The 27467-nt window shown below is 34.8% G+C and overlaps 2 protein-coding genes across 10 annotated transcripts in view; one reads left to right on the forward strand and one right to left on the reverse strand.

Annotated features, from left to right (window-relative positions):
* The window catches only part of LOC149777399 (coronin-1C-A-like), a 65346-nt gene extending 55595 nt beyond the window's left edge, over positions 1–9751 (reverse strand). For all 5 annotated transcript variants that reach the window (XM_089942011.1, XM_089942009.1, XM_089942010.1 and 2 more), the window contains exons 1-2: positions 9631–9751; positions 9252–9443 (exon numbers count right to left, since the gene is read on the reverse strand). In XM_089942011.1, the coding sequence (XP_089798137.1) occupies positions 9252–9443 (192 nt within the window). In that variant the 5' untranslated portion in view covers positions 9631–9751. The remainder of the gene's footprint in view (positions 1–9251; positions 9444–9630) is intronic.
* Positions 9745–26404, forward strand: LOC149777400 (uncharacterized). Of its 5 annotated transcripts, XM_089942017.1 has the most exons (4): positions 9786–9829; positions 11918–11992; positions 18767–18903; positions 24781–26404. In XM_089942017.1, the coding sequence occupies exon 4, from the start codon at positions 24787–24789 to the stop codon at positions 25105–25107; it is 321 nt and encodes a 106-aa protein (XP_089798143.1). In that variant the 5' UTR covers positions 9786–9829; positions 11918–11992; positions 18767–18903; positions 24781–24786; the 3' UTR covers positions 25108–26404. The 5 variants fall into 5 exon arrangements, with proteins under 5 accessions (XP_089798141.1, XP_089798145.1, XP_089798142.1 ...); XM_089942015.1 differs by lacking the exon at positions 18767–18903 and having other exon boundaries at positions 9745–9829; XM_089942016.1 differs by lacking the exon at positions 11918–11992 and having other exon boundaries at positions 9752–9829.
* Positions 26405–27467: the final 1063 nt, after the last annotated feature.

A 27467-nucleotide genomic window follows, 5' to 3' on the forward strand; every position in this document is an offset into this window, starting at 1 on the left:
AAGTATTTAACCCTCAGCTAATCAGTAATCATTAAACTCTACGGTATCGTGCAAATGCACACTAGCTTATTTCAGTGTAAATATGAAAAGAATCTACGTAAAAAAATAAAAGAATTACGATACTGAAGGTATATACGACAAGCATTTTGATCGAGAGTAGAAATACATGTATGATAGTCTTAAAGGAGCAATAGCGAGAGGCTCCATAGGGGTTTCTTGTGCACGCTTAGGAAGGGTAAATAACAGGGCAATATACGAGTCAGCATGAATAATTGTAAAACAATATAATTTGTGGGATTTCTTTGACAGGTGTTTTGGAAGTAATCGGCAGCCACAGTTTATATACCACTGTTGTTTAGTTGTTTGTAAAGCAAAGTGGTTTGTTTGCGGTAGAGTGTTGTACAACAGCTACCATATGCTTAATCTGTGGTAAATGCCTCGGGGATAATAGGTTTGTTTTGTTGCACAATGCCAATGACTTTACTAATACATGCCGACTCTCAGATGTATTGTTTAATGAGATATGGTAGTGGATATGGTTTCTGCTCAAAGTTGTAAACTGTCACAATACTTGAATAATGTCCACGCTGAAACCAATCATATTTTGATCAATGAAGTAAGACCGATGAAGTAAAAAAGGCCGCAAAGAAAATGAAAACAACACTGGCTGTGATACCAGGAGGTTTAACGTCAGTGTTACAACCTCTTGATGTCTGCCTTAAACATTTTAAGGACAAGTTATGAAAGATGTTGGCAGAATGGGTTTGTTCAGGACCTGTGAAAATGACAAAAGGCGAGAATTTAATGAGGCTGGACATCGATTTGGTCGCCATGTGGGTAAAAGAAGCGTAGGACTCAATTCCATCGGAAATGATTGCAAAATCATTCAGGAAGTGCTGTATCAGCAATGCCATGGATGGAACAGAGGATGATGCTATATTTCAATCCGACAAAGATGAGGAAAGCGAGAACGAGAACGACACACTATCGGATGACCATGATGACAATGACAACATATATGATGAAAGCACACCTGTAACAAGCTGAGTTTCGTGAACTGTTTGGCAAGTCTGATACAGAGCCAGATTTTGAAGGATTCTAAAAGTGATAGAACTTTTATAATTCATGATTTTAGAATGAGGATTAATTAAATTTCCATTAAGACTTAACACTTTAGAATTGTTTTTATTTCAACATATAAATTAGCTTTCTTACTTTCATTTTATTTAATAATGTGATTTGCCTAAATAAACATATTCAGAACTCACTTTGTGCATCTTGTGATGTACCAGTAGTCTAGAAATTATGGGTCGGCTTATACGCGGATCATGCACTTTATAACAGTTTTACCAATTCAGTTTGGGTGGGTCGGCTTATACCCGAGTATATACGGTAGATTAATTTACTGAATTCAATAAAATTATGTGACAACAAAATAATTTTCAGCAATAAGGTGGACTTTGGCAGTTCTTTAATTTTTATCTAGCAGTATATGCAGTTGAAGGGAAAAGAGCAGTCTTTTGGCAATGGCTCGACTTCTTGTATTTGTTTAAATCTACAAATGTATACGATTTGCTCTCATGTTTGACCCAATATTCATACAAATGACTTGCTAACTGTCCATTCCATGTTAGCATAGTTCACTAACCTCCCTTTGGTATCTGCCGCTATTTATGTGTATGCATGTGGATGTTAATGCTGATGAAGTCACAAGTACAAATATTTAAGAAATTGAGAATAAGCTAAATTATGAAATCTCAAATTTATCATCTTGGTATAACAACAATGCTATGTGCATAAATCTCACCCATCTTACAAACTGACACTACCCAAATGAAATGGGCAATCCAAAAGGATCTTTATGTATATTGTGAACATGACAAGCCTAAATGTGTTATAGGAAACTTTTACAAGTCACACCTAACATACAATATATCACTGAACCAGAAATAAACTTTGTATGTATCAAAAGTTCTTTCAAGCTATTTTACTTGAAAAGTAAGCTTTTTAATTATATAAAAATAAGGACACAACCAAGAATTACAGTTTACAGAAGTTTTATATTTGTCATATTAATTATTGTTTCAATGTGTGGAGACAATGATGGAGTTATCTTTTAAAATGTAATGAACATCTGCAAAAGAATGTGACTAGAACTGCTTCAGTGCCTTCAGCAAAAAACTTTACTAAAATACATAAAGTCTATTATAATTATTATTTTTGTCATGAAAATTTTGTTCAGCCAAGGTAACCAAGTATCTCCTTTCTTTTTCAAGGAAATATAGTGATTATGTGATCTCACCTATCCAAATGTATATGCATGTTGCACAGCTAATCCTATACAACACAGACTTATGACTGAGTTATAAAGACCAAGCTGTCTGAAGACATTTACAATGTTCTGGTCATCTGGACCCATTATGTAGTTGCTAAGCATGAATTATGAAATTTGGAGTTGGTGTAATGACAACTTAGTAAAACATCTGAATACTCTGCTTTAACAAGATACATCAGTAATTAAACTTACATAGCAGTACAACTTTGCTAAACTGGATATTGATGGGAAGAAAACTTGTGCCTATTTTGTTGAGATGACCAGTGTAAGGGGTCAAAGGATTAATTTGCATTGAAATGACTTGAGTAGCAGTAAAGCATGAGGAAAAGCTGCAAAAAAGGAGGAGTTACAAGGAGGCCACTGATAGAAATTTCACCATATATAAATGAGTAACACAGACACTACATCCTCATAATGCATAAATAACATGTACAAAAGGAAACTGAATAACAGCTTCAAGATCCTCTTTCCTCTTTCATTTGGGCCTCTTGTGTGCAATTAACTTCAGCCAGTCAAGCTGAGTCTACATCAAATCAGATGAAATCATAACAGGAAAATGTCAGCTTATGGTCAGAAATATATCATTTTAAAACCTGAAACTACAACACCCTTGCAAATTTCAGATTCAGCCTTGTACTACATATATGCCACACTGTAAACATAATGTCTATAAAATAACATTCCATTATCTCATGTTTTTTCCCACCCCCTCAATCTATGCCCCAGGGTGGGTGGGTACAGACAGACCTAGGGGCCAATGTTGAATATATATCTGAACTTGTCTTATCAAGCCCAGTAAGTATATTGCAAGTTAAAAGATGAGAATTTCAATAGTTTCTGAGTTGTAACCAAGGAGCTATATCTCATCCTTGGAGCTCCTTCCCTTGGAGTAGGATCTAAATTCTAAACCACCAATGCACATGTAACAACCACCTTCAATAATATTCCAAATTTTCAAATCTCCATCTTGAGTACTACAAAAGATTCCCACCCCACTCTAAAACCATTGTGTGCATGATATTTCCCATTATATCTCAGCTGGTAGATTGATGGACTCATGAACTTGTAATCAGTGGCATTGCTAGGGGGGTGCAGACCGCACCAGGTGACACCATCTCAGAGGGGTGACACCAAAATGAAAAATTGCAAATTTTACAGAGCACATACTGCTCGGTCTAGTCGGATTTCATAAGTGGATAACCGATCATAGTTAAATACATGACTAGCAGGCACAGCAGTGGCGTTGCTAGGGGGATGCGGACTGCACCGGGTGACACCATCAGAGGGGGTGACACCAAAATGACATTACTAAGGATTCTGTATGGTTTGTTACGGAAGGAGGACCATGGGGGTGACACCATGAGCTACCGCTTGTAATCCAATTAGGCAGAATGGTTTCAGTGGCCTTGTTGTTTGAGAAAGGCTCTTAGTTCTCATTTATATGACAAAATACAGCTAATTTGTTAAATGGAGCATTAAAACTCAAATGCAAAAACTAACTCTGGGTATCACATCTCAAACTTGTGATCTGCAAAAGTATACCTACCCCAAAAGGATATAAAATTTGAAAATGTTGTGCCATCTAAAGATTACACCCAATTTTATATCCCAAAGTTTTAATTAATAACATGTGATCTGCAAAAGTGTACCCACACCCATGGGATGGAAAATTTGAAAACTATCATGAATCTGAAGATTATGCCCAATTATTTAAAATCTCCAACTTCAAACAGATAAAAAATTCTAAAACTGCTGCACACATTTACAAACATCCCTCAATTATAAGAGGTTTTAAACCACTATACTGATATATGTTAATAATTATAATAATAATAATACAAATAAAGACAATGTCACTTTGTAAGAAAATTGAAAACTTTAACTGGTGTTGATAAATTTAAGCAATAATAACTTCTATCAGCACTGTATGTAAGTAGTCTTGCAGCATATGGTCAGTTGTTATTGTTGTTATAGGGTTTAAAGACATTTTTCAGCACAAGATAGGCTATACATGGCGGCCAGTATAAATGGTGGAGGAAGAAACCGGGAAAACCCTGAAAAAAGAACCACCGACCCACGAGAAGCTACCAGCAAGCTTTCTCACATACCTACAATGGCCAAGTCTGAGACTTGAATCCATGCAGACTGAGGTGAGATGGCACTGATCCGTAATGGTGAGCGCTTTAGACCACTTGGCCACTCAAGGCCACAAATGGTCTGAACCAAATGACAAGTCACATGCAGTGTGTAAAAGGGTTCATTTGGTTTCTCTCGACACAGCTACAAGTATCAGAAAAGACCTCAAAACTACATGTAGTTATTAGTTTTAACATAAACCCAAACAAATGATTTGACATATCAGTAGAATTTTAAGTGTTGATAGTAAATTTACTAAATAAATAAATTTTATGGCAACAGCAGTTTCCTATATTGTTTGTCCTCTTGGCATCAGGTTTGTATCTTTCTGTAATTCACATTCAATTTGGTCTATAGTTCAAAGTCAGTATTAGCAGTAGGGATATCTAAAACCATTAAATACTTGAAACAACCATGAAACCCTTAAATTCCTGGAACAACCATGAAACCCTTAAATACTTAAACAACCATGAAACCCTTGAACAACCAACCACATCAGCTGTACACAATGGTTCTACAACTGGTACAAGCTCAATGAACTTAAATGTCACAGGTCATATTGTTGCTATGCAGCTGCAGTAGCTCAGCTGACAAAACTTTAGACTCGTAATTCATGGGTCATGGGTTCTATACCATCTTGGGCTGGCTGCCCTAGTTTGTCTTTTAGGAAAGGCACTCTACAATGATTTCATTAGCATGATATCACCAGGGGTGATGTGCAGTGGAAACATTTGGGAACTGCATTCTCTTACTTTTTCTTTCCATGCTTCCTTACTTTTTTGTGCTCACCAATGTCACCCCACATCCGTCAGTAGACATGCATTCCCTCACTTCTTTATTGTATTCTCACTTCTTTATTTAGCACTACACCACTGGATATAACAAATAGCACGTTAAAAGTGCAGTTAAATCTGTTACGCATATTTAATTTGCACTGTTTGTTAGGGTTTTTATTATTCATTATACGCTGAAGGTTATTGTTATGTAAAATTGTATTTTGTAGCTGACCTCGTCCAAAATCAAGTTTATTGTCCACCTGACCAGAATCATTGATTTTTTAAAAAAATTATGTAAACAACTAATACAGAACTAATTTCTCTATAAGTGTGGGTTTAATATTAGGATCATATAATCAATAGAAATAAAAACCTTTATCTTGGACTGAGTCAAGGACATTGCATTTACCATGCTCTTTATTATAATTTTACTACCAGACCTTCTAATTATAACTAAGATTTTTCTAGAAATAAACTTTTGGCCTCATCCAGGCTATTCTTTTTTGTCAAACGTTTTTAAATAAATCTTGTTTACTTTAAAATTAGTCATCTGTGTGATAACATCTAAGCAGAATCAGTTGTATTATTGTTGTGCAGTATTTTGATTTGGGTGAAATTATTTAATTCAAATTATTCTTCAATGGAAATATGTAGTACTCTATAACAATAGTCTTGGACAGAGAGACATGGAATTAGAGTGAAATTCAAACAAGAATATCTTCTTGGATTACATTACTGTCGTTCAACAAAAGACTTAGTACAGCATTACAATGCAGGTCAGTGGTACATTTGCAAGTTAGAGATTAGTGGCAACTTGAGGCACATCAACCCTTGTAGCACTGGAAATTATTTGGAATACCACTAAAGTTTAAATTCAGAACCTTAAAAATTTGACTTGCGTTAGCAATTTTAGGATTATTTGGTACTTAATTTGCAATACCCAAAGTTCTTTTTAAATTTTCACTTTGTGTTCCAGGGAAATAAATTATTTGTTGAATTTTACATAACCTGTTGGTTTTCACTCTTTACTTTACCTATTTAAAGACCATGGAGTCACAATAAATACAACAAACAAACAAAACTTTTCCTTGCTGACAACAAAAACTTTGCAGAGTTTGAACTGATTGACAGCAACATATAAATGTTTATTTTTTTCTCTCAATATGGCTAGTGTATGGAACAGCATCCTGCCATGTTTTCTCCCTTGTCATATACATAGAGATCCTCCTCCCCCTCCATTATCAAACCCTCATACTATGATCAAAATCTGTGTGAACAGAAGTCACACATTTTCCCAGCACTTGTTGAAATATAATACATTTTCACTAAAGTTAAGAGAAACAGCGGAATATTCATAGCCTAATATTATCTGCAAAACTGAAAATGAGATTTCACCACAAGTATTGTAATGGTATATCCTAGTATGATGGAAGCAGAAATTTTTAAAAAAATGAGCCTCCACAACTTTGACTGGGTGACCAAACAAGGTCAAAATGATCTTCACCTCTTGTACATTAACAGACTAAAAGGCACATGTGGTAATGTAAATCAATCTTTTTTTATTTTTTTATTTACTGTGGTGAAACTTGCTAACAGATTTTTGTATCCAAGCCATGAAGAGAAAGACCTTTAGGATGAGGCTCAGGAATGCATCCAAAGTCCAATTCAGGAACTAGGTCATCAGGATAAGCACAAGCATGGAGTACTATAGGAGAGTAGTCTTTGTAGTCAGCAACCTTACAAACATAGCAACAAAAATCTTGAAGTTATAACTTCTTTGCTGGGTGAGCATGGTTGTCATGTTGTCGCCACATTTTAATGCCTATACTGAGAGTACATTCTCCATTCTTCCCAAAATTCAAAGTTATTTAGGGAGGAATCTCGACCAGTGAACTATGGAGAACCTGTTAAATTTGAAGCTTAATCATCACAATGAATGTCACCAGAGTGTGATCTTGTGAAGGAAAATAAAAATGCTATTGGATTTCATAACAAAATCTTTGCAAAGATAATGATAGCAACTTTTACTCTTTTATTAATCAATGATACAGTGACTCCTACTAATTACTATCGCAATATTTTACATCAAAATCTGAATCAGATTAATGTTCAAAACTTGCTGCTCTCTAATAGTATGAAAAAAATATATATTATGTTAAAAAAGGCACTTGCTCTGTTCTCAATCTTCTTAAAACACATCAAATTTATGCCAATAAAAAAAAATCTACTGGTTTAGAAGTCAATCAAACGACCAAATTTTATAAATGCACAGGTTTGAAATCCTCGTTCTGTCACAGGTATGTGTAATTCACATTTCATTTAGTGTGATAATTAACTGCTTATGATCAGAAATTGCTGAAACTGAGAAAGCACTATAAGCTGATTTGGATTTAGGTGCATTGTTACAGGTGTGTAGTCATATTTTTTCAAGTTCATTTGTCACCAAAAACTGATTTAAATAATGTAAAATTTTAATATTGTACCTATAATTTTAATTCAGCTAAATATTAAATAACACTCCTTGAATTCACTTAGGTATGATACCATATTGATTTATGAGTACCTTCTGACATTTAAAGATATGCTCTGACATAGTTTTCATCTTGAATGAAAATTGTGAATGAAGACCACTATATCTGGTATTTCATAGACTTCAGTGTGAAGGGATTAAGATCACTAAGGAAACATGGATTTTCCATTATACACAATACGAGTAGTGTGATATTACTGAAGATAGTTACCAAGAGTTCTGTTGACAAATGATGACATACCATGCTATACAGCACTGATTGTTCAGGTGGTAAGACGCTAATACACCACCCTGGGTAAATACAAACCCCTTGGACAAAATCCCCCCAGCAAAATGAAATAGAGAACTTAACCTCCCCCAGTCTAAGTTTAATCCTTTTTAAACTATCACAAATTTACATCCTTGTGTCAACTGAGACCCTTTTAAGTTTTGTGCTGGTTTTTCTTGAGTAGATGAAAGATATATAGTGTGCAGGTTAGATGTTAGATATTAACAGACAAGGAGATTAAGATGCCTAATGATCATTTTGAAAGTGTGTGTGTGTGTGTGAGTGTGATTTGGATTTTTAACATAGCTCTAACAATTTTTCTGTCATATTGCTATGATGTCTGCAGAGTGGCAGTTTTATAGTGCTATCTAGCACAAATGCATCATGCCGCAGACATGCAGCATCATGTCCAACCCAGTTTCTTTATCCTGACACCAGGCTGACTAGTCCTAACACTACCCTCTTAATACTGAGCACCAAGCGAGGCAACTGCAAGTACCATTTTTATAAGTTTTTGGTATGACTCTGCCTGGATTTGAACCTGCAACCTCCTGCATCCAATGTGGACACTCTAGCCACTTAGGCCACTGGAGTGGTAATCGTTTTGACCTAATTGTACACACATTTGCTGTGTTGCCTCACTTGAAAAAGCATCACTCCAAACACTTTTAATCCATAACATTAAGTCCATCCATGATGCTTTTAAAACTTGCACTTTATATATATTGATCACATGTCACATTTCTTTTTTTCCCCTAGGGTGAAAGTACTTAAAAGTTAAACCATAATTTTATTTTATAAACATGACATCACATTATGAAATTATATATGAGGTATATTGATAATGCGTCATATTTCTTTTTTTCCTGCTATCCTGTTTCAAAATAGACCAGTATATTTGTGACAATTTAAAAAGTTTCAAAACTTAGGCATAGGAAGGGTATTATGTCCTATTATCCTATCTTTTATTTTCCTGGAGAGGGGATTATCCTATGAAGATTTTTTGTTGGGGAAGTGGGGACCTTGTCCTGAGGGGATTTTGTTGTAGCCCAAGGCCACCCCACCATGCATATCTGGGACCTAGACTTGGTTGATGTCATATATACTACTGTAGGACGAGGGTGTCACCAGATAGTTATATACGTTTAGAAATTTTATTTCAATAAGCAGGAGACACTTTTATGACAAAACAACAGTCTGACTCACCTTATTTACAGGTAGGACGAGAAAGGCGCCACCACCGGCAGCCTCAGTTATTATAGCAACAAATTTAGGGTTGACACAACAAAATGTGGAGTCCCACGAACTTTTGGTGATGCGGATATTGTCGTAGCATTGGTCCTTTCTCAATGGCTTTCCAAACACGTGCCGAAATTTACTAGTTCTCATAAAAGCCATCTGGAATGAGAGGGAAAGAAAGCAATTAAGATTTAGAAAATGCCTGTCACAAAGTTCATTTCCGCAACTGTCCACACGCGGAAGCAAAGGTTTCTTCAAAAATGTCGACGTTTAACGAGCGCATAAATGTCAGTATTCTGTTTAATGAATGCAATGGAACACACATAAATTGTAATGACTATATTACCTTGAAACTGTTGTATAAAATCTAAAAGGCAAACACGGAAATATGTGGGGTTGGTGTTTCCTTCTGCTGAACGCCCTCCTGTTCGTTGCTTCCTGACTCAAAACAGGATGTTAACTCTGCGCAAGCGTAGGAAGTTAGGGACAGAAAACACCAAAAAAGGCTCGATCTCAACAGCTGTGTTGTGGAATAACTAAAGCGTGTCAGTAGTAAATTTAATCTAGAACAGTTCTTTTGGCCATGGGCATGTATTATTATAGCATAGTAAAGATTTAAAACATTAGGAACTGCAGAGAGCATTGATAAATGAACTTCGAAATAACGGTGTGAAGGTTAATTTATGCCTTGATAATTTATTTCCAACATGATTCATCAATCCCCGTATAACGAGATTTTCATTTAATAGTGGAGACGCGTGCTAATGAAAATTATTAAACAAGGAAGAAATTTGACCATGCAGAAAGTGGTGCACTTTATCGGAATACGTTACACAGTGCCATTATCAAGGCAGTAAGACCTCGACCACCAGAACATAAATACCAGGGTCAATGCCTTACATTAAAGGACTAGACTTCAACCCTGATATTTATGTTTTGGGGGTCGAGGTCTTACGCCTATATAATTGGGTTGCATAGCAGGTTCTGTGGTCAACTGACATCAGAAATAGAAATCAAATTTTCAGAAATATCTTGCACTTAGCAGCCCATATCAATGTTTTTGTACGTTACAATCTTACTGCTTTAGGTGGACTTTGCTTACTCTGAAGTCTTTTTTCTAATAAATCAGATTCTCACTCAAGCAAATGGATGTGTTTCAAGTTCTGTTAGTAATATTTGTTAGCTTCGTTTCGTTCAAGATACTTATCACCCTTTAAACAATCCCAGCATTCCAGCCAACTGAAAAATGTACGTCTGAGTAAGTCGAATCTACTTAAATCAACATGACTTTTATTTATAGAAAAGAATCAATATGGGCTGTAGGGCTGTCAACGGGTAACGGGGTACCCGACCGTCGTGAAAAACCTGGGCATTGAAAATTAATGACGAGCACCCATTCACAAAAATAATTTGTCGACAACACTATCAAAATATCCTATATCATCAGCAGTATGCAGGTCTGAGTTGCAGCTCCAGTCTATATTTAGGAGTAGGACCACCCGTTATGCATCAGCGGCCTACTACTAAAAGGCATCTGCACGCTGGGCTGTGCAAACAGCTTCACAGTTCAAAACAGTACTAATATGTAGACTACGCATGTTAACATATCACTTACTCATCAGTCAGCGGATGACCAAGAAACTGTGGCTGACTGTGACTGGGGGGAGGGCAGCAGGGCCAACTAATCTACTGCTGCTATATGCACAGCTGCAGACTCTCAATGCCAAGAGGTCTAGCTTTCCCTATTAAATTGTTACATCTCATAACAAGTGGTCCGCTAGCGAAAATGAATAGTGGATAAAATATGGTAAACAGTGTGCAAAATAATATAAATAGTTCGTTTCGTCACCCTACAACAATACAGGTTTGTGAAAATTTGACAGTGGGGTAACTAGGGTGTCTTTCATGTTCTAACGGGTACCTGGTTACCTGTTAAACGGCACAACAGGTACCCACGTGAAGTTTTCCGTGGTTTTTGACAGCCCTAATGGGCTGCCAAGTGTGAGATACTTCTGAAAATTTGATTTCTCATTCCAATTTTAATTGACCTCAATACCTGCTACACCGCATCATTGTTTAGGCCTTGACCTACAAAACATAAACATCAGCAAGGATGTCTTGCATTGTAGGACTAGTGTAGCATATGACAGTAGACCCACTTTCACATTGCCTTGTCATCTGTAATGATGGACTGTTGCCCTTGGCATCTTTAGGGATGTTTCTAGTGCCCAAATAAACTAGTATGCAAAGTTACATACTAAATATTTAAAACAAAAAGTTGATGCCTATCAAATGGGCAGACAGACAAATAGACATGCTTTCTGTCAACTTTTTCATGCTTTTGCAACACATTGCAGTAGTTTTACATTGTATGATACCTCCCAGATATTTGTGACTTTGGGATTGTCATCTTACTGCCAAAATAATGGCACTCTGTAGCATGTTCCAATTTTGACTGACATCGAAACGAGAAGTCAAATTTCCAGGAATATCTCTCATACTTCTCAGCCCTTATCGATGCTTTTATACAAATTAAAGTCATATTGCTTTAGTTGGACTTTACATGCTCAGATGTCTTTTTTATCTTCTAATAAATCCAAATTCTCACACAAGCAAATGGATATGTTTTCCAGTTCCACTGAGCTATATTTCTGTTCGCTGGAATGCATTGAAAGCCAGGAATGCTGAAATGGGTTAATAAAACGAAGGTATCTTGTATTATGTGTATTTAATTTGCAATGTTTCTTTGTTAGTTTTTATTTATTTATTTGTTTATATCCTTATATACTATTGTAATGTAACATTGAATAATTAGACTTAACCTTGTCCAAAATCCAGTTTATTTCCTACTCGACTTGAATTATTGATTTTCTTAAAATTTTGTGAACAAATAATTTGGGTCTGGGTCTAGGTTATTGGGACTCCCCAGGTGTACATGACATAGTCCAGGTTCTGTATTATAATTTTAGTAACATACCTTCTAATTATAGTTAACATTTTATCTTGTAAACCTTCCATTTTATTAGAAAATGCTAATTGTGACCTGAAACAAGAAGAGTGCCATATAATCTTGTTACTCGAAAAAAATTATTCATGCATGCTTTGAGATCTAGCAGAATCAATTGTATTTTATTTTTGTGTCCAGAACTTTATTTAGGATGGAATTTATTTATTCAAATTATTTAATTCAAGTGATTTGTTTTCCCCTGGGAATACAGAGTGCTCATACAAAAATACTCTTGGATAGAGATATTCACTGGGATTTATAGTGATTCAAATCTGGAATTCTATCACTGTGAATCAACAAAAGACTGTTGCTACAACAAAACAATACATGCCACTGCAGGCACATAAACACCTGCAGAATTATTAGGACTTGTATCTGTAATTCTAGGATTATTTGGGATTTAATTCGAAATACCTTAAGTTCCTTTTTTTTACATTTTCACTTTGTATTGTAGGGATATAAATTATTTGTTGAATTTTACAAAGTTTGTTGCATTTCACTCATTGCTGTTTCTCATTTTAAGATCATTGAGTTATAATACTTGAATGAAGCTGTCTAAATACTTTCTTCAGTATTAGTACATATATATTTTTATGTGTTTCATTTAAGAAACATACTAAAACTTAATTATATTTCTGCCGTATTCCAGCCAAGTGTGAGATCTTCCACTATTTGTTGTTGATGTTGTTGTAGGGTGTAACGCCATTTTTAAGCACAAGATAGGCTATACATGGCGACCAGTATAAATGGTAGAGGAAGAACCCAGGAGAATCCCGAAAAGGACCACGGACCCACGAGATGCTACTGGCAAGCTTTCTCACATAACCACATTGGTTGAATCCGAGACTCAGACCCATGCAGACAGAGGTTAGATGGCAGTGATCCGTAACGGTGGGCGCTTTAGACCACTCGGCCATTCAGAGCCCCTTCCACTATTTAGGTAATAAGATGGAGACCACAAAAACAAAAATATCAAGGGAGGCATCTCACATTGGAAGACTAGACAAAAAGAGAATGAGAGCTGACCAATAAACAAAGATGAAACCATAGTTTACGAAAATAATTAAATCATAGACTGTTTATTACTATTCTGTGACCTTCGACATTTTAACCCCACATCTTCAATGATGTTCTTTGTATTCAATAAAATATTGTGCAATGTCTTAATATAATCTATCCAATGAAACATACAAAATTATCAAATAAACATTTTTAAGAGAAAAAACTTGCATGATGACTTTTGACCATATGACCTTAACATCCCTTTAAGTGTTTCTTGTCCCCATGGAAACAACTGCAGTTGTCTAATAATTCAAAGATAAGAAATAAGAAACTTTTGGTAATGAGCCAGAAACAATACAAACAAAAAGATGTTAGTATTTAGAAAACGTTTTGATATAAGCTGGACAAAAGAATGAAAATTATAATTGCTATGTCTAGTCTTTTGTGACATTTATCACAGCAGAGCTAACAAAATTGATAGCCCAATGCTCATGACCCAGGTAAATCTACATTGGGCACCTCACTCACATATTATAAGTATGTTTATTATAAGTATGTTGCTCTTGAACCGGTCCAGAAACAAAAGTTACTTAATGTGCCTGAAAGAAATCTTGAGCCTGCTGAGAAAATGGTGAATTTTATTTTGAAGTCCTTGAAAGATGCAGATAAAGCATTAATACTCCTCTTCCTGATGGACCCCATCTACAAACCCATCCACATTATGAAGATTTTCTGCATAATTGCATCAAAAGATAAGGTTTATGTGTACAGAGTGATGCATATGACATTAGAAAGAGGAACAGTGCTATTCTGTTTTCCATATTTCTTTGGTTACCTATAATTATTGCCTATTTCCACAGCATAAATAATAAGATGTCCCTTGCTCATGCTGACTTGGTAATGCATTTTGGTTATGTCTGTTGAGGAGTAATTATGTAATTGTTTGACACTAAAGCTAAGGTAGGAATTTGCCACTTGTAAAAAAAAAAAAACAATACAGTTTCATTATTTTTTCACCCAAAAGGAATTGAAATCATTACTTTATATTTAACTCCAAAAAGTTTAAAGAGTTGATAGCTGCCGGTTTTATTAATGCAGAGTATTTTCGGAAATTGTGACACGTCCTCAGTACCATCACACAAACTAATTACGATATTAAGCCAGTTGTTTTTACTGATTGATATGAAGAAAAAAATTAATAAGTCTCCAACTTCCATTCTGTTTTCACCTTGAATGAGAAAAAGGGGAATTTATGCAGTATTCAAGAGGGGAATTTGTGCAGTATTCAGAAAACGAAATGACTCAAAGGTCCCTGAATACTTAGTCGTACATACAGATCATGATGAAATACAGATTGTACATCAAGGCATCGTCAGAAATGACAAGCAGTGTTGTGTGCCACAGTTATTTAGAATTTCAGGCCTGAATTTGCTGGAATTTCAAAATTGTTTGGTAACTCCTTCGTTGTGAACTCCTCATTAGCGAATGGGAATGAAGCATCAGTGAGCAAAATCACAAGTATAAGAGATAGACCATTTCATTTTCTGGACAGGGTGTTTGTCAAAATAATACTAAAACATATAGTCTTCTCTGGCACATCGTAAGTCAGATTTTTTTTATTTTCAAAACAAACTCACCTTGGACCTGTGTTGGAAAAATTCTTTCAACACTGGAGCAATTGGAAAATGGTTGAGACCAGAACATGGAGGAAAATATTGTTTTATGTAAAATATTTTTGAGACACAAACATGTAAGTATGTTGAATGATTTTTAATTATTTCTTTTTATATCTAATGTACATCATTTTCAATATCATATCAAAATAATAGGAATGAAAATTCATCCCTTTCAAGCATATGGAATTTTAGTCAGGTCTAGTAGAATTTGCGTCTGGATTTTAGATTTTTTTAAAGCCACGTAACCTGAGCCTGTGTCAGAAAAAAAATGTTTCTTTGAGCAGTGCACAGGTTTGAGTAAATAAATAAAAGCACCTTCATAAATGCTCAGTGAAATGTACTTTTCATTTTGTGAAATGAAATCTTGTCTTGTACATTTTGCTAGTTTGTTATGATCTGTTACTGCATTAGGTGTGTGCACCAATCCTGTTTGGACTGACACGTGCAGATCATGAACTATACCCATTGTTCAGTTCTGAAGGTGGTATGGTCTGTTCAAGGTAATATTTACTGTAAATGTGATATATTTTTATCCTCGTTAAACTATACCATATATGCAGATCATGAATACTGCAGTTTGGCCAGAAAGTAGATCCTGCATACGTTAAATGTCAGTGTAACTGGATTCAGGCCCAGCCCTATGGCAAGGCAAATGAGGCAACTGCCTTGGGCCCCCACACTTTCAGGGGCCACACGTTGCTGACAGAAATCAACTCTGCAATGCAGGTTTTTTTTGCTTGGAGCCCTGCTCATTGCCTGCTGCACATCCATGGGCCATTTGGATTGAATTGCAGATCATTAAAACTATGATTGATGATCATGAATACTGCCATATGACCAGAAAGCAGATCCTGTAAATGTCAGTGTTATTGGATTGCAGTCATAAAAACTATAATTGGTGGTATGGCTGGGTTGTAAATCATGAATACTGTGAATCCCATTTTCTTTATTGGACACCAAACATTGTTGATTTTTGGCGTTCCTTTAATCGATGGATTGACACCTAAATCCAACTGAAATGATGCTGTAATAAATACTATCAATCCTAAATGCAATCTCTAACCTTGAGAAACTAAGCTGAGTGTAAAGCTAAGCAGAAATAACTGATCCTCAAAATAAGTCACACTGACCTAGTTGTGTATTGCTGTTTGTGGCTGTAGTACTCCAAATAATGCATTTGCATACCATGTTATGTACCTAAGTCAGAGTTACCTAGCTTTCACCAAAAGATGTAGATCTTGATATGTAAAAACCAGCTTGTGTGACCTTGCAATAGTGTATGAGAAAAATGAACATCTTAACATGTAGAAACTGAGCTTAAAGCAAATGCAAGGACAAGTCACAGTACTGTGATATAAAGGTCACAGTGACTTAAGATATAATGCATCCATATATTATCTCCATGTTTATTCATCATAAATTACATTGTTGTGAAGAATGGATAATGTCACATTGTATGCACAAGGAAACAATTCTAGTGCAAAACACATTGGTGCTAGCACGTTGAAGTGTAAGGTTTGGCCTACAATGTGTCTGAGTGGGCGTGAGTTCATGGTCCACTTTCCTCATCATTAAAGTAATAACAGACACAGTTGTCACTGCCTTGATATATGAAATATCTAAGAAATTTGTTTTTTTATAGTTTTGAAAATAGCAAGTAGTTGTGATTTTTCATGCATTGGTGGGGATATGATTCGACAGGTAACCATAGAAGGATCAGATTTGCCATACAAATCTTTTTACTGATTCACTTTCCTCGTTCTCTGACAGTTTTAAAAAGTCATACATGTTAATGGCTATAATTTTTTTTTAAAGTGGGAGTAACCCAGACCCTATTAAGTGTTTAAAGCTATTTTAATGTGCATTTACCTACTATTTACTTCTTCAGAATTTAGTTTCTTATTTGATTGATATTGCTCTTAATCTGGAATTAAATCTTTTCATAGTATGAACCATTCCCCACTTACTATGTATGGTTCTGTAGAATAATGTAAGTTTTAATATTGTCACGGCATAGTTTCATTCTAGTGACACAAGTACTGGAAGCCATTAGGAACATATCCCTCAGATGTCTAAGATTGATGGCATAGTGTTACCATGGAAACTAGATACTGGGTACTGTAGCTTATTTTGCACAGCAACAAAATTAGATACTGTATTATTCATAAGCAGTTTCAATATCTTGTATAGACCAGTCTGGTGGCTTAGTGGTTAGAGTCTGACTCAGATGTGGGAGGTTGTGGGTTCGATCCCTGGTGAGTCATACCAAGGACTTACAAAAATGATACTAACAGCTGCCTTGCTTGGTGCTCAGCATCAAGAGGTTAGTGTTAGGACTGGTCGGTCTGGTGTGAGGATAATGTGACTGAGTGAGACATCATGCTACATGTCTGCAATATGATGCCCCAGTGCTAGGCATCACTATAAACTGCCACACTACAGACATCATAGCAATATGACTGATAAATTGTTAAAGCTACATTAAAAATCCAAATCACACACACACACACACACACAAAATATCTTGTGGAAGAGGGTAGGTGCAGAGTTGACAAGCTTTCAGATTTCTTTAAGGTAAAACTAAACAGTTTCATATGATTGGCCAAGGGGTAACATTTTCATTGAATAGATACCCATGTTTTATGTCCATATTTCTCGCATCATTTATGAATGTGTCAAGAATGTATGCTTTCATGTTGTATGTACAATGGAATGATTATAGTGCAGGAACACGTTTGTGCGAACTGGGATTTAGATTCAAGTAACAGACTAGCATGAGTGGCTGCCCATTCTCTCCTTGATGGACATTTTTTTGTATTTATTCAGAAACTGGTCTTTTTGTGGTCTGCATTCTTCATCATTAGAGTAAAGTTTGGGAGACAGTTATCCCTGCCTTCCGTATGAAATATTTCAGATTTTGTTTAAATCAAGGTTTTTGATGAAGTTGCAGAAAGGGGTAATTATAGGCAGAGTAGCTTGCCATGCAGATGTTTTCTCCAATTCATTTTCTTCATTCTCTGATGATTTTAAAAATGCATAGATTTTTATGGTTATGGAATTTGTTTTTGTTTGATAGCTAGTGGCTTCAGAAATGAGAGAATATTCTAGATCCCAGTCCTCTGCCAACAGCAATCTAGTCAAAGTTGATACATGCAAAGTCATATGGCAACATAACTAATGATTTCTGAGAAATGAACAATCTGAAGAAATTAACTGCACTGAAGTATATGTCACAGTGACCTCATTTTAGCTCTTTTGGTCATAGACTAGACAAACCTTTTGTGACTTTTAAAAAAATCACATGCTCTGACTCAAATTCCACAAATCCTGATTCCAGTGCTATATGCCCAAAATTCCCCATTCCTTTAGTATAATCTATCACACAAAATTGCAACTTTGTTCTTTAAATTTGAAAATAAAATAACAAAATCATATTTAATTGTGTGTTTATTCAGATCTCAAAATATTTAAATTAAAGCAGTGTTTTCCTCCAGGTCCTGTATATCATTGTCCAATTGCTCTATTAATGCCATCCGTTTTGGATCAGCAGTGTTAATGTTCATTTTTGTATCAAAAGTGTGTCTTCCTTTATAAGTTTCTCTTGACACTTTCATTGTTGTTCATAGATGCTGCTTAATATATTTAACCAGTGTAACATTACACCAGTGTAAGCATGAACAAGGCACAATTCAATTATCGTGCATCAAACATTCAAACATCGAATAATGCAATAGTAATTAAACAAGACCAAAAATAAATCTGTGAATAATACTCAAGTGTTTTTGTTGATATTGTAGGGTTTAATGCCATTTTGCAGCACAAGATGGGCTATACATGGCGGCCAGTATAATTGGTGGAGGAAGAACCCTGGAAAACCCCGGGAAGAACCACTAACCCACACTCAAGTGTTACTACCAATATAAATTTTCAATCCGTTATGTATATTTTTATTTGCATTGTTTGTTAGTTATTATTATTTATTATATCCTATGGGCAATATAAAATTGTATTTTGCAGTGACCCCGTCCAAAATCATTTTTTTTAAATTCTGTAAACAACTAATAATTAGCCAATATTTTGTCTACGAGTCCTAGTTTAATATTAGGATCAATATCACCAGAAGTAAACATTTATCTTTGAGTCAAGGACATCGTGTTTACCATGTTCTTTATTATAATCTTAGTAACATATCTTCTAGTTATGGCCAAGACTTTTTTATGAAATTAACTTTTGGCCCTCATCAGGGATATTCTTTTGCGTCTTAGTTTTGAATACTTGTATCTTGTTTACTTGAAAAATTATTTATTCCTGTGATATTGTCTGGGCAGAAATCATGTACATTGTTTTATTAAGATTTTGATTCGAGTGAAATTATTATTATTCTCTGGAAATACAAAGTGCTCAAAATTATTCTTGGAAAGAGACATTAACTGGGGTTTATAGTGAATTCAGACAGGGAAACCTTGGATTATATTACTGTTATTCAACAATTCAGGCCTTTGGTATATTAGTTTGTTAGAAACTACAAGTACAATAACACCTTCAGCATTGGAAATTATTTAGATCACCACAAAAGATTATTCAGAACTTTATTCATTAGGACTTTGGTTAATAATTCAATGATTGGGATTTAATTCACAATATGCTAAGTTTTTATCTTACATTTTCACTTTGGATTCTAGGAAAATACATTTTCTTGAATTTTACAAAGCTTGTTGCTTCTGACTAAATTCTGTTCTTAATTTTAAGACCATAGAGTCATAATACAATGTTATGTATATTTAATTTTTATTGTGTGCATGACCTTTTTTCCAAGACTGAAGGCAGAGTAGTTATGGTCTATTTGTTATGTTTGTAAGTTCTAAATAAGTTCTTTATTGATATTTGTTTTCAAGGTTTAACTTTGTGTAAAAACTTAAGAAATTTCTGTAAGCAAACCCAGCCCCACATCCTAGCAATTGTATTGCCTTAGGTTTTCATATAAGGATGTGGTAAACAAAATTATTCATTCCCAATTCAAGTTCAGTCATTGGAATCGTGTATTGCTATGTTCTGATATCATTTTAGAGGAATCATTTATTTAAATTATTCATTGGAATTGAAAAGTGCTCATTGGACAAAACACTACTTTTGAATGATTGTGATTTCATTCAAAGACATTCAGGGTTACCGGAATATCATTTTGATATATTAAGACTGTTGGTACATCGGCTTATTCAAGACTATTGATACTTCAACATATTCAGGATCATTGGAATTTATTCCGAACATTCCATATTTTTGGAATTAGTGTAAAAAATGTAGGATTATTTGGGATTTAATTCACAATGCTTCAAGTTCCTTTTTAACTTTCAATATGTAATTTAAAAATGAATTTAATGGCTGAATCCTATATTATTTATAATGCATCAGATAACATCCCACATTTGGCTTAAACTCCTGGGATTACAACAAATTAATCAATTTATAGCCTCCTTTGTATACATATTAACCTTAATCCTCTTACTCAGTCTTGCATTATTACACTGGTTGCAATGACTGCTGGAGTAGTTCTGCTACCCAGTAGACTGGTTCTGGCTGGTCTCTGGAATTCATTGATACGACATGTAAAATACCAGGGATTTGTCTGTTTTATTGTTTACAAATCTGATAATTTTTCAAAAGCTGTAGATTTAAACTATAAAACAGTATGTGCAGTCAAATGCCTTAAAAATAGTATTTTGTCCTACTGCTTTTGCTTGTAGAGGTACATTTATATTAAAGCCAAGTGAGCACTAATTATAGATAACCTAGGCAATCTGTTCCCCGTTCATAGTCACATGCTTCACTTTGTATAGTAAGTTAACAGCTTTAAATAGAACTATGAAAAGTAAGGGTAACAGGTATAAATGATATAAATAATTTACTCATCTTTCAGCCAATTTACACATTTCATTTGCATGATTTTAGTTTTCACAGACAAATTAGATTTTTATCAACAAGCCAGTCAGGCACTTCACTTGTAATACAAGAGGGGCCTGATCTTATATTAATTTGGCCGTGGCTGTTGGGCTATCAAATTTTTTTAGTAGTCTATCTGCCCATTAGCATAAATTTTTTATTGCCACTCCTTAATTATTGCCATGAAACTTTACACAATTTGTCCAATGGTTTTGTTAATTCTGAATGAAAAAGTGCTGTTCAGATGTCCAAAATGCCCACCATAGTAGTCATCTTCAAAATTTGCAAATTTGATACTCCAGAATGGATGGTCTATCATGGGGTTTTCACTAAAAGATTTTATACTGTCATGTTAGTTCCAAATGGATCCATCTTTAAAAAAAATTGTTATCACTACACCTCCTGAATGGACAGTCAAATCAACATTGGGGTTTTCACCTGGTCTTCTTTTGATTATGTTTGGCCAAATATTAATATAGAGATTATCTGATATCTGATATGGCTACAAGGGCAATTATCATGAAAATAGTATCACTACTCCTAAACAGAAAGTCACATCTACATTTGGGTTTTCACCAGAAAACTTTTGGTGTTTAGTTGGACCTAAATGAAAATGGTGCCTCTTTAATGCCCAGTATGGACACCATGGCAGCCATCTTCAAAATTTTGCTATCTATGCACCTTATAAATGGCAAATCATATCAGCGTTGGGTTTTCACCAGAAGACTTATTAAGATGTCAAGCTACGTATGGTTGGTTCTGAACTAAAATGGTGCCAATTTGATGGCAGACATCTTGAAAATGTTATCTATACTTCTTTTGAGTGGAAAGTCATATCAACATGTTTTCACTAGAATTTTTATGATTTCTAGTTTGTCTCAAATGAAATCGTTGCTATCTGACCACCAATATGGCTGCCAATTGAAGATCTTGAAGGATAATTATATCAGTATGGGATTTGCCTTCAATAGACTTCTTGTGATACATAGTTGGAACAAAATAAAGATATTCAGTATGGCTGCCATGAGGTTCCTTTAAAATCTTACCACTATTCCTTTTCAAGGGAATATACCAGAATTTTTTTAACATCAGACTGCTTTTAAATACAAATGGAGGCAATCTGATGCTAAGTGTCATCTGTTTACTTTGTTACATATAAACCTCAGTGTGCAATATAGAGAAATAAGCCTCTTAGACCATAAAAAATTCAGTTTACAGACTATATGCTATTGAAGGCCATAAAACTCGTGATTCAAGGTATATTATAGAGGACCTCTTAATTTTCAATTTTTCATGCGTTTTGTACATTATAAAAATTTATATGCAGACTGTGTCCTTTCTCCAGTAAAGTTTACAACTGAATTCCTGAAAATTACTTTTAAAATATATATGGAGTGAGATTGTCCAAAATTACTGGCAAGATTACCTCATTTGACTATTGCTTAGTTTGCCATTATGTGTGACTTTATAGAATATGTGACACCCAGTCACTAATGTGTAAGTACTTAGATGTCATCATCATTTGAAGTAGAAAGTATGGATTTATAATCACAAGTTCTGATCAAAAACAGAAAATGTTTTCCTTTTCTGTCCCGTTTTGCATGTGTAGTGGGGACATAGTATTCAGGTCTCCATCTGACAAACTGTAACTTCATCTCATTAACGTTCAATGGAATGAAACTTGGTGTACCTGTATCTCATAATTAGAAGCTGCATCTTGTGTGACATTGGGGACCTCATCTTCAAAGTTCAGACCAAAACCTTAAGATTTTAAATTTGAACAAAAATTCATATATGTATGCATCATCGTTAGAATGTGTGCTGAATTATCATCAAGGTCATTGCTCATGTTCAATATTTAAAGTTTTCCCTTACACTTTCCGTTCCACCCCATAAATTTTAGCACTGTTAGATAACAGGATGAAATGTTGTTTACTTGTACAGCATCACTAGCTGTGCTGCATAATAACATTTTGGGTCCAGTCTTCAAGGTCGACATCATTGTCAATATGAACAGGAATAGATACCTTTCTGTAGCAAAATAAATCTGAGTACTGGGTAAAGAGAACAATACCCAAAGGAGAAAAATTAGGGCAACTATTGAGATTATGGAGGGCGGGGCCAGTGTTGAACTGTGATTCCAGATTGGAACTTCTGTCTTTGTACAAAATGATCTTGTGACTTCCATGCAGAAATCATTCATCTGATGATGGCCTTGTGATTAAAGTCAAAAGCTAAGGAGTCATGATTTATTTCACTTCTTAAAGGTATCATTTGCTGTTTATTATCTATAAATGGCTAGAGAATGGGTCATTTACTCCTTCATACTTTCATTTGCAGTATATAATAATATAACATTTGAGACGTTTGTGACTCAGGGATGAAACTAGTTATAGTTACTGACCCTGTATTCAAGGTGAAGGTCACTAGCCAATAATATAGATTTCAGTTGCATTTTTTCCCTCCTCCCTACTTGATGAGTGAGACTGGTACACATCCCCAGTACATAGGATTAAGATGAGAGCAACAAGTTGCATGTTCATAAAATGTAACAAAAATCCTATTTTGTTGTTGAAATGCATCCTGGCACTTTGCACCTATTACCCAGGAAGTCTTTTAGGATAGAGAACAAAGCTCCTCCTAGTATACTGATCGCTAATCAACCATTTAATATTTTTGTTGCTGCCTTTAACAACTTTGTGAAGAATAATGAGAATGACTATTAAAGGTTACCTTGTGATCTTTTGTAATCATGATATAGGTTTTGGTGAAACTCGTACCAAGTAATTTAAAGTAGTTTGGCCTCATCAAATGCCTTCAGCTTACCACAGTCAATAATTTAATGTAGTCTGGCCTCATCAAATGCCTTCAGCGTACCACCCTCAGTAATGTAATGTAGTCCGGCCTCGTCAAATGTCTTCAGCTTACCACCCTCAGTAATTTAATTTAGTCTGGCCTTGTCGTATACCTTCAGCTTACCATCCTCAGTATTTTAAAGTAGTTTGGCCTCATCAAATGCCTTCAGCTTACCACCCTCAGTAATTTAAAGTGGTCCAGCCTCGTCAAATGCCTTCTGCTACCACCCTCAGTAATTTAATGTAGTCTGGCCTCATCAAATGCCTTCAGCTTACCATCCTCAGTAATTTAATATAGTCTGGCCTCATCAAATGCCTTCAAATTACCACCCTCAGCATAAACCTTAGAAACACAAATAAGCCATAACTACATATAGTAATTGTGTAATAAACATAGTCCATTGAGAGAAACATTTCTGAACTTTTTTGAGAAGAAGTATGGAGAAATAGAGTTCCCAAAAATTGGTGGTTGATGTCTAAAAAGATTATCTTTATGCCCTTTGGAAATCTAATGTCATTTGTATAAAACAACTAAGATCGAAGCAAAATGTCACCAGTAATGTTTCTTCCACAAATATCTGATGGAATGGAAGACTACAGTAAGGCATGGAAGGAAATGGGCTTTATGCATATATCCCAAAGCATGTGCAGGATAAGAAAAATAATGATTCAGCTTGCTAATCCTCCATGACGACAGTTATCTACCATTCCTTTTGTTTGCCAAGTTGAATTAAATACTTCCGGGTACAGCGAACTCTGATCATCTCTATTTTAGTGTCTAGGGGATTGACCTATGAGCCCACAAAACATCTAGAAACTATGAAAAAGTTCAAATTTGTTTCAGAATAGAGTGAATAATTTGAAGATACGTAACCAGTTTTGTACAAAAAATGTCTAGCTCTGTTGAAACAACTATTGAATGTCCCATGTGTCTAAAATACGTAGTACATGTATCATGAAAATGTTACCTGCATTATGTCAGAATTCAAGAGTTCTTTTTAAACTCGTTTTGACAGGTAATCATGTCAGATGGTCGATTGAAGATCGAGAAGTGGGATACAGTAAGAGATGGAGCACTTACTGAAGAAAACATGAAGAAAAAGCTGCATTCTCAAGGTTTCAAGTTTATAATGTATGAATTTGGCCCAGGAACAAATTTTCCAGATCATACACATTCGGTATCCAAGAAAGATGCCATTTTAAGTGGACACTTTCAGTTTGGGATGTATGGACAGTCAGTTGTGCTGGAACCAGGAGATATGATACAGGTTCCTAAAAATACAGTTCATAATGCCAAAGTTGTGGGTTCCCGGCCTGTGATATTTTTTGATGCAACAAAATAAACTTTTTTGTTGTGTTATTTAATTGAGATTATGGGCACTACAAGACCATTCGTTGTAAACCCTGAAATCATTTTCTTTGAGTGTTAGTAAAACTATATAGTGTATTTCATTATAAGGCAGTCTCACTAAAAAGTAGTATATTCTACAACTCCCATGGACAGCATTATAATGAGGGAAATACTGTATATACTACTGAAAAAAAGGAGTGGAGCAATTCTAGTCTGACCTTGGAGACAAAAGAAAAGGGTCATTTTTTAAAAAAAAAACGTGCCTTCGTTAAAACATGCTTGGAACCCAGAAATGGAATTTTCTGTATATAATTGTCACCCCACGAGTTTAGAATTTTGTACCATTTTCTTATGAATTGTTTGATTAATTAGAGAACTCTGGCATATATCTTTTAAGAAATCTGCTTTACTATGTATAATATCTGTTTCAATGGAACATCTCATTTTAAGTTTTGTATAAACAAAAAACTTTGTGAACACAATTTTATATTTAATGTTTCATGAAGTTTGTAAAAATTCCAATTACAAGCTGCTTTTTAAATGATGATCACATATATACTCTAATATCATCAAAACTGAAAGCAAAGTTTCTGGCATTAACATTACAAAATTGAAAAATATTGGAACAGAAAATCATAACTGGCATTACAACAGAAGAACTGAGCCCAGTAAAATCAAACTGACAATAAAACAAAGATGGATTCTACAAAGAACTGTGATATACTGCCCTAAATCAAATTTTGTCTTCTGTTATGTGTGTAGGTTTAACACACTTGTCCCGTTAAATACCAGGTAGTTACTTGTAAAATATGAAATTTACAAAGGAAACTCGTCCATTATTGAAATATGATGAAACCTGTCTGACATTAGGCACAGAGTTAATAGTCTGTCACAAGGTTCAAGCTCCATACAGGCTGTAGTTTTACAGAATTTCTAATCTGTAGTAGGGCCTAAGCTCTGTGCATGCTATAATTTTATTACATTTCTTCAGCTCCAAGCATGCTATAGTTTTGAGCTCTGTGCAGGCTAGTTTTATTACATTTCTTCAGCTCTGTGCAGGCTAGTTTCATTACATTTCTTCAGCTCTGCTACGTAAATATTGTAATGCAAATAATGTTTCATCTGAACAGAACAGAAGGGAATATTATTTTCCACTGAAAACTGAGCAACAGTAACAACAAAAAAATGTATTTCTCTTAATAAAGGATTGTATTTTCTTCAAATAAAAGGACATAAAATGTATTATTATTCAGTATTTTTATTCTTGAAAATAAAGAACACAAAAGACATTATTTTTCAGTGTTTTTATTTTCAAAAATAAAGTCATTAGTAAGCTTAAAGCACAATTGAATTTGGTCATTAGTTGACAGTTGTATTGCTTATTAAAAAAAAAAAAAAACGACAAAAACTTCAACTTTGCATGTAATATAAAGATCTTGGTCCAGTGCATAGTTAAAAGCCTTGAATTGAGAATAAAGTTTGATACCTCTTGTGTAGAGTGACACACTAACTGGACAGAATTCTAGGTAAGTTCAATTAAACTGAAATACTTTGTAAAATTGTGTTTTTAATAATACATCAACTACTTGGTGCCAATATGTGTGCACAAAGTGATAGATTTAGTCATTGTAAAATATATTATTGTATTATGAGCCAATGACCTAGATTATGAATTAAAATCATTCAGCTTGGAAAATCTAGGTCAAAGGCCCATAAGACAAGAATATATATACAAAGACCAAATCACTGTATGCACACACATTGGCACCAACTAGTTGATGTATTTGACTGATGTGCATTTTTGCGGATAAAGATTATAAACCTCTCACTCTGGAGAGGGACAACTGGTGTATTTCTTCAGCATGTTAAATGGAAGACAAAGTTGCAGATGTTGACAACTGGTATGTTTGCATTTATGCTGACTTTCAGTTTTCTTGGCCTTGTTACATATTATTGCCAGTGGCAACAAAGAGCTTAACCCAAGGCCTGCAGTGGGTCACATGGACAACAATGATAGTCAAAATTATCTCTTGTCTGATACTGGAGATATACTTGTGATGAGATAAGCCTCCTCAAATGAAGCAATAAAAGAAATTCATGAACCACAAGATCTTAGTAAAGCTCTAAAAACTTTTACCAGGGAGATGAGTAAAACAAACGACAAGTTCACGATGTTAAATACGAAAATCTCTAAACTGAATGCTACAATGTAACAACTGTTATCACAATTCCAATACAAAATACTGATGATTTTACACAAGACCCTTCAATGTTTATTAGAATGACAAATCTGTCATCTACTTTCTATTACCATATATCAGATCAAACTGCATCAACAGATACTGCACACAT

This window comes from Sinohyriopsis cumingii, chromosome 18 (assembly GCF_028554795.1).
Source record: "Sinohyriopsis cumingii isolate HCF-2022 chromosome 18, ASM2855479v2, whole genome shotgun sequence".
Taxonomy (NCBI): Eukaryota; Metazoa; Mollusca; class Bivalvia; order Unionida; family Unionidae; genus Sinohyriopsis; species Sinohyriopsis cumingii.

Excerpts from the sequence above, each read along its gene's own strand:
- LOC149777400 (XM_089942015.1), top strand. The coding sequence starts at position 11,966 with ATGCTGAAATGGGTTAATAAAACGAAG. Across the intron at positions 11,993-24,780 it reads AATGGGTTAATAAAACGAAG|GTAATCATGTCAGATGGTCG; the intron begins GTATCTTGTATT and ends TCGTTTTGACAG.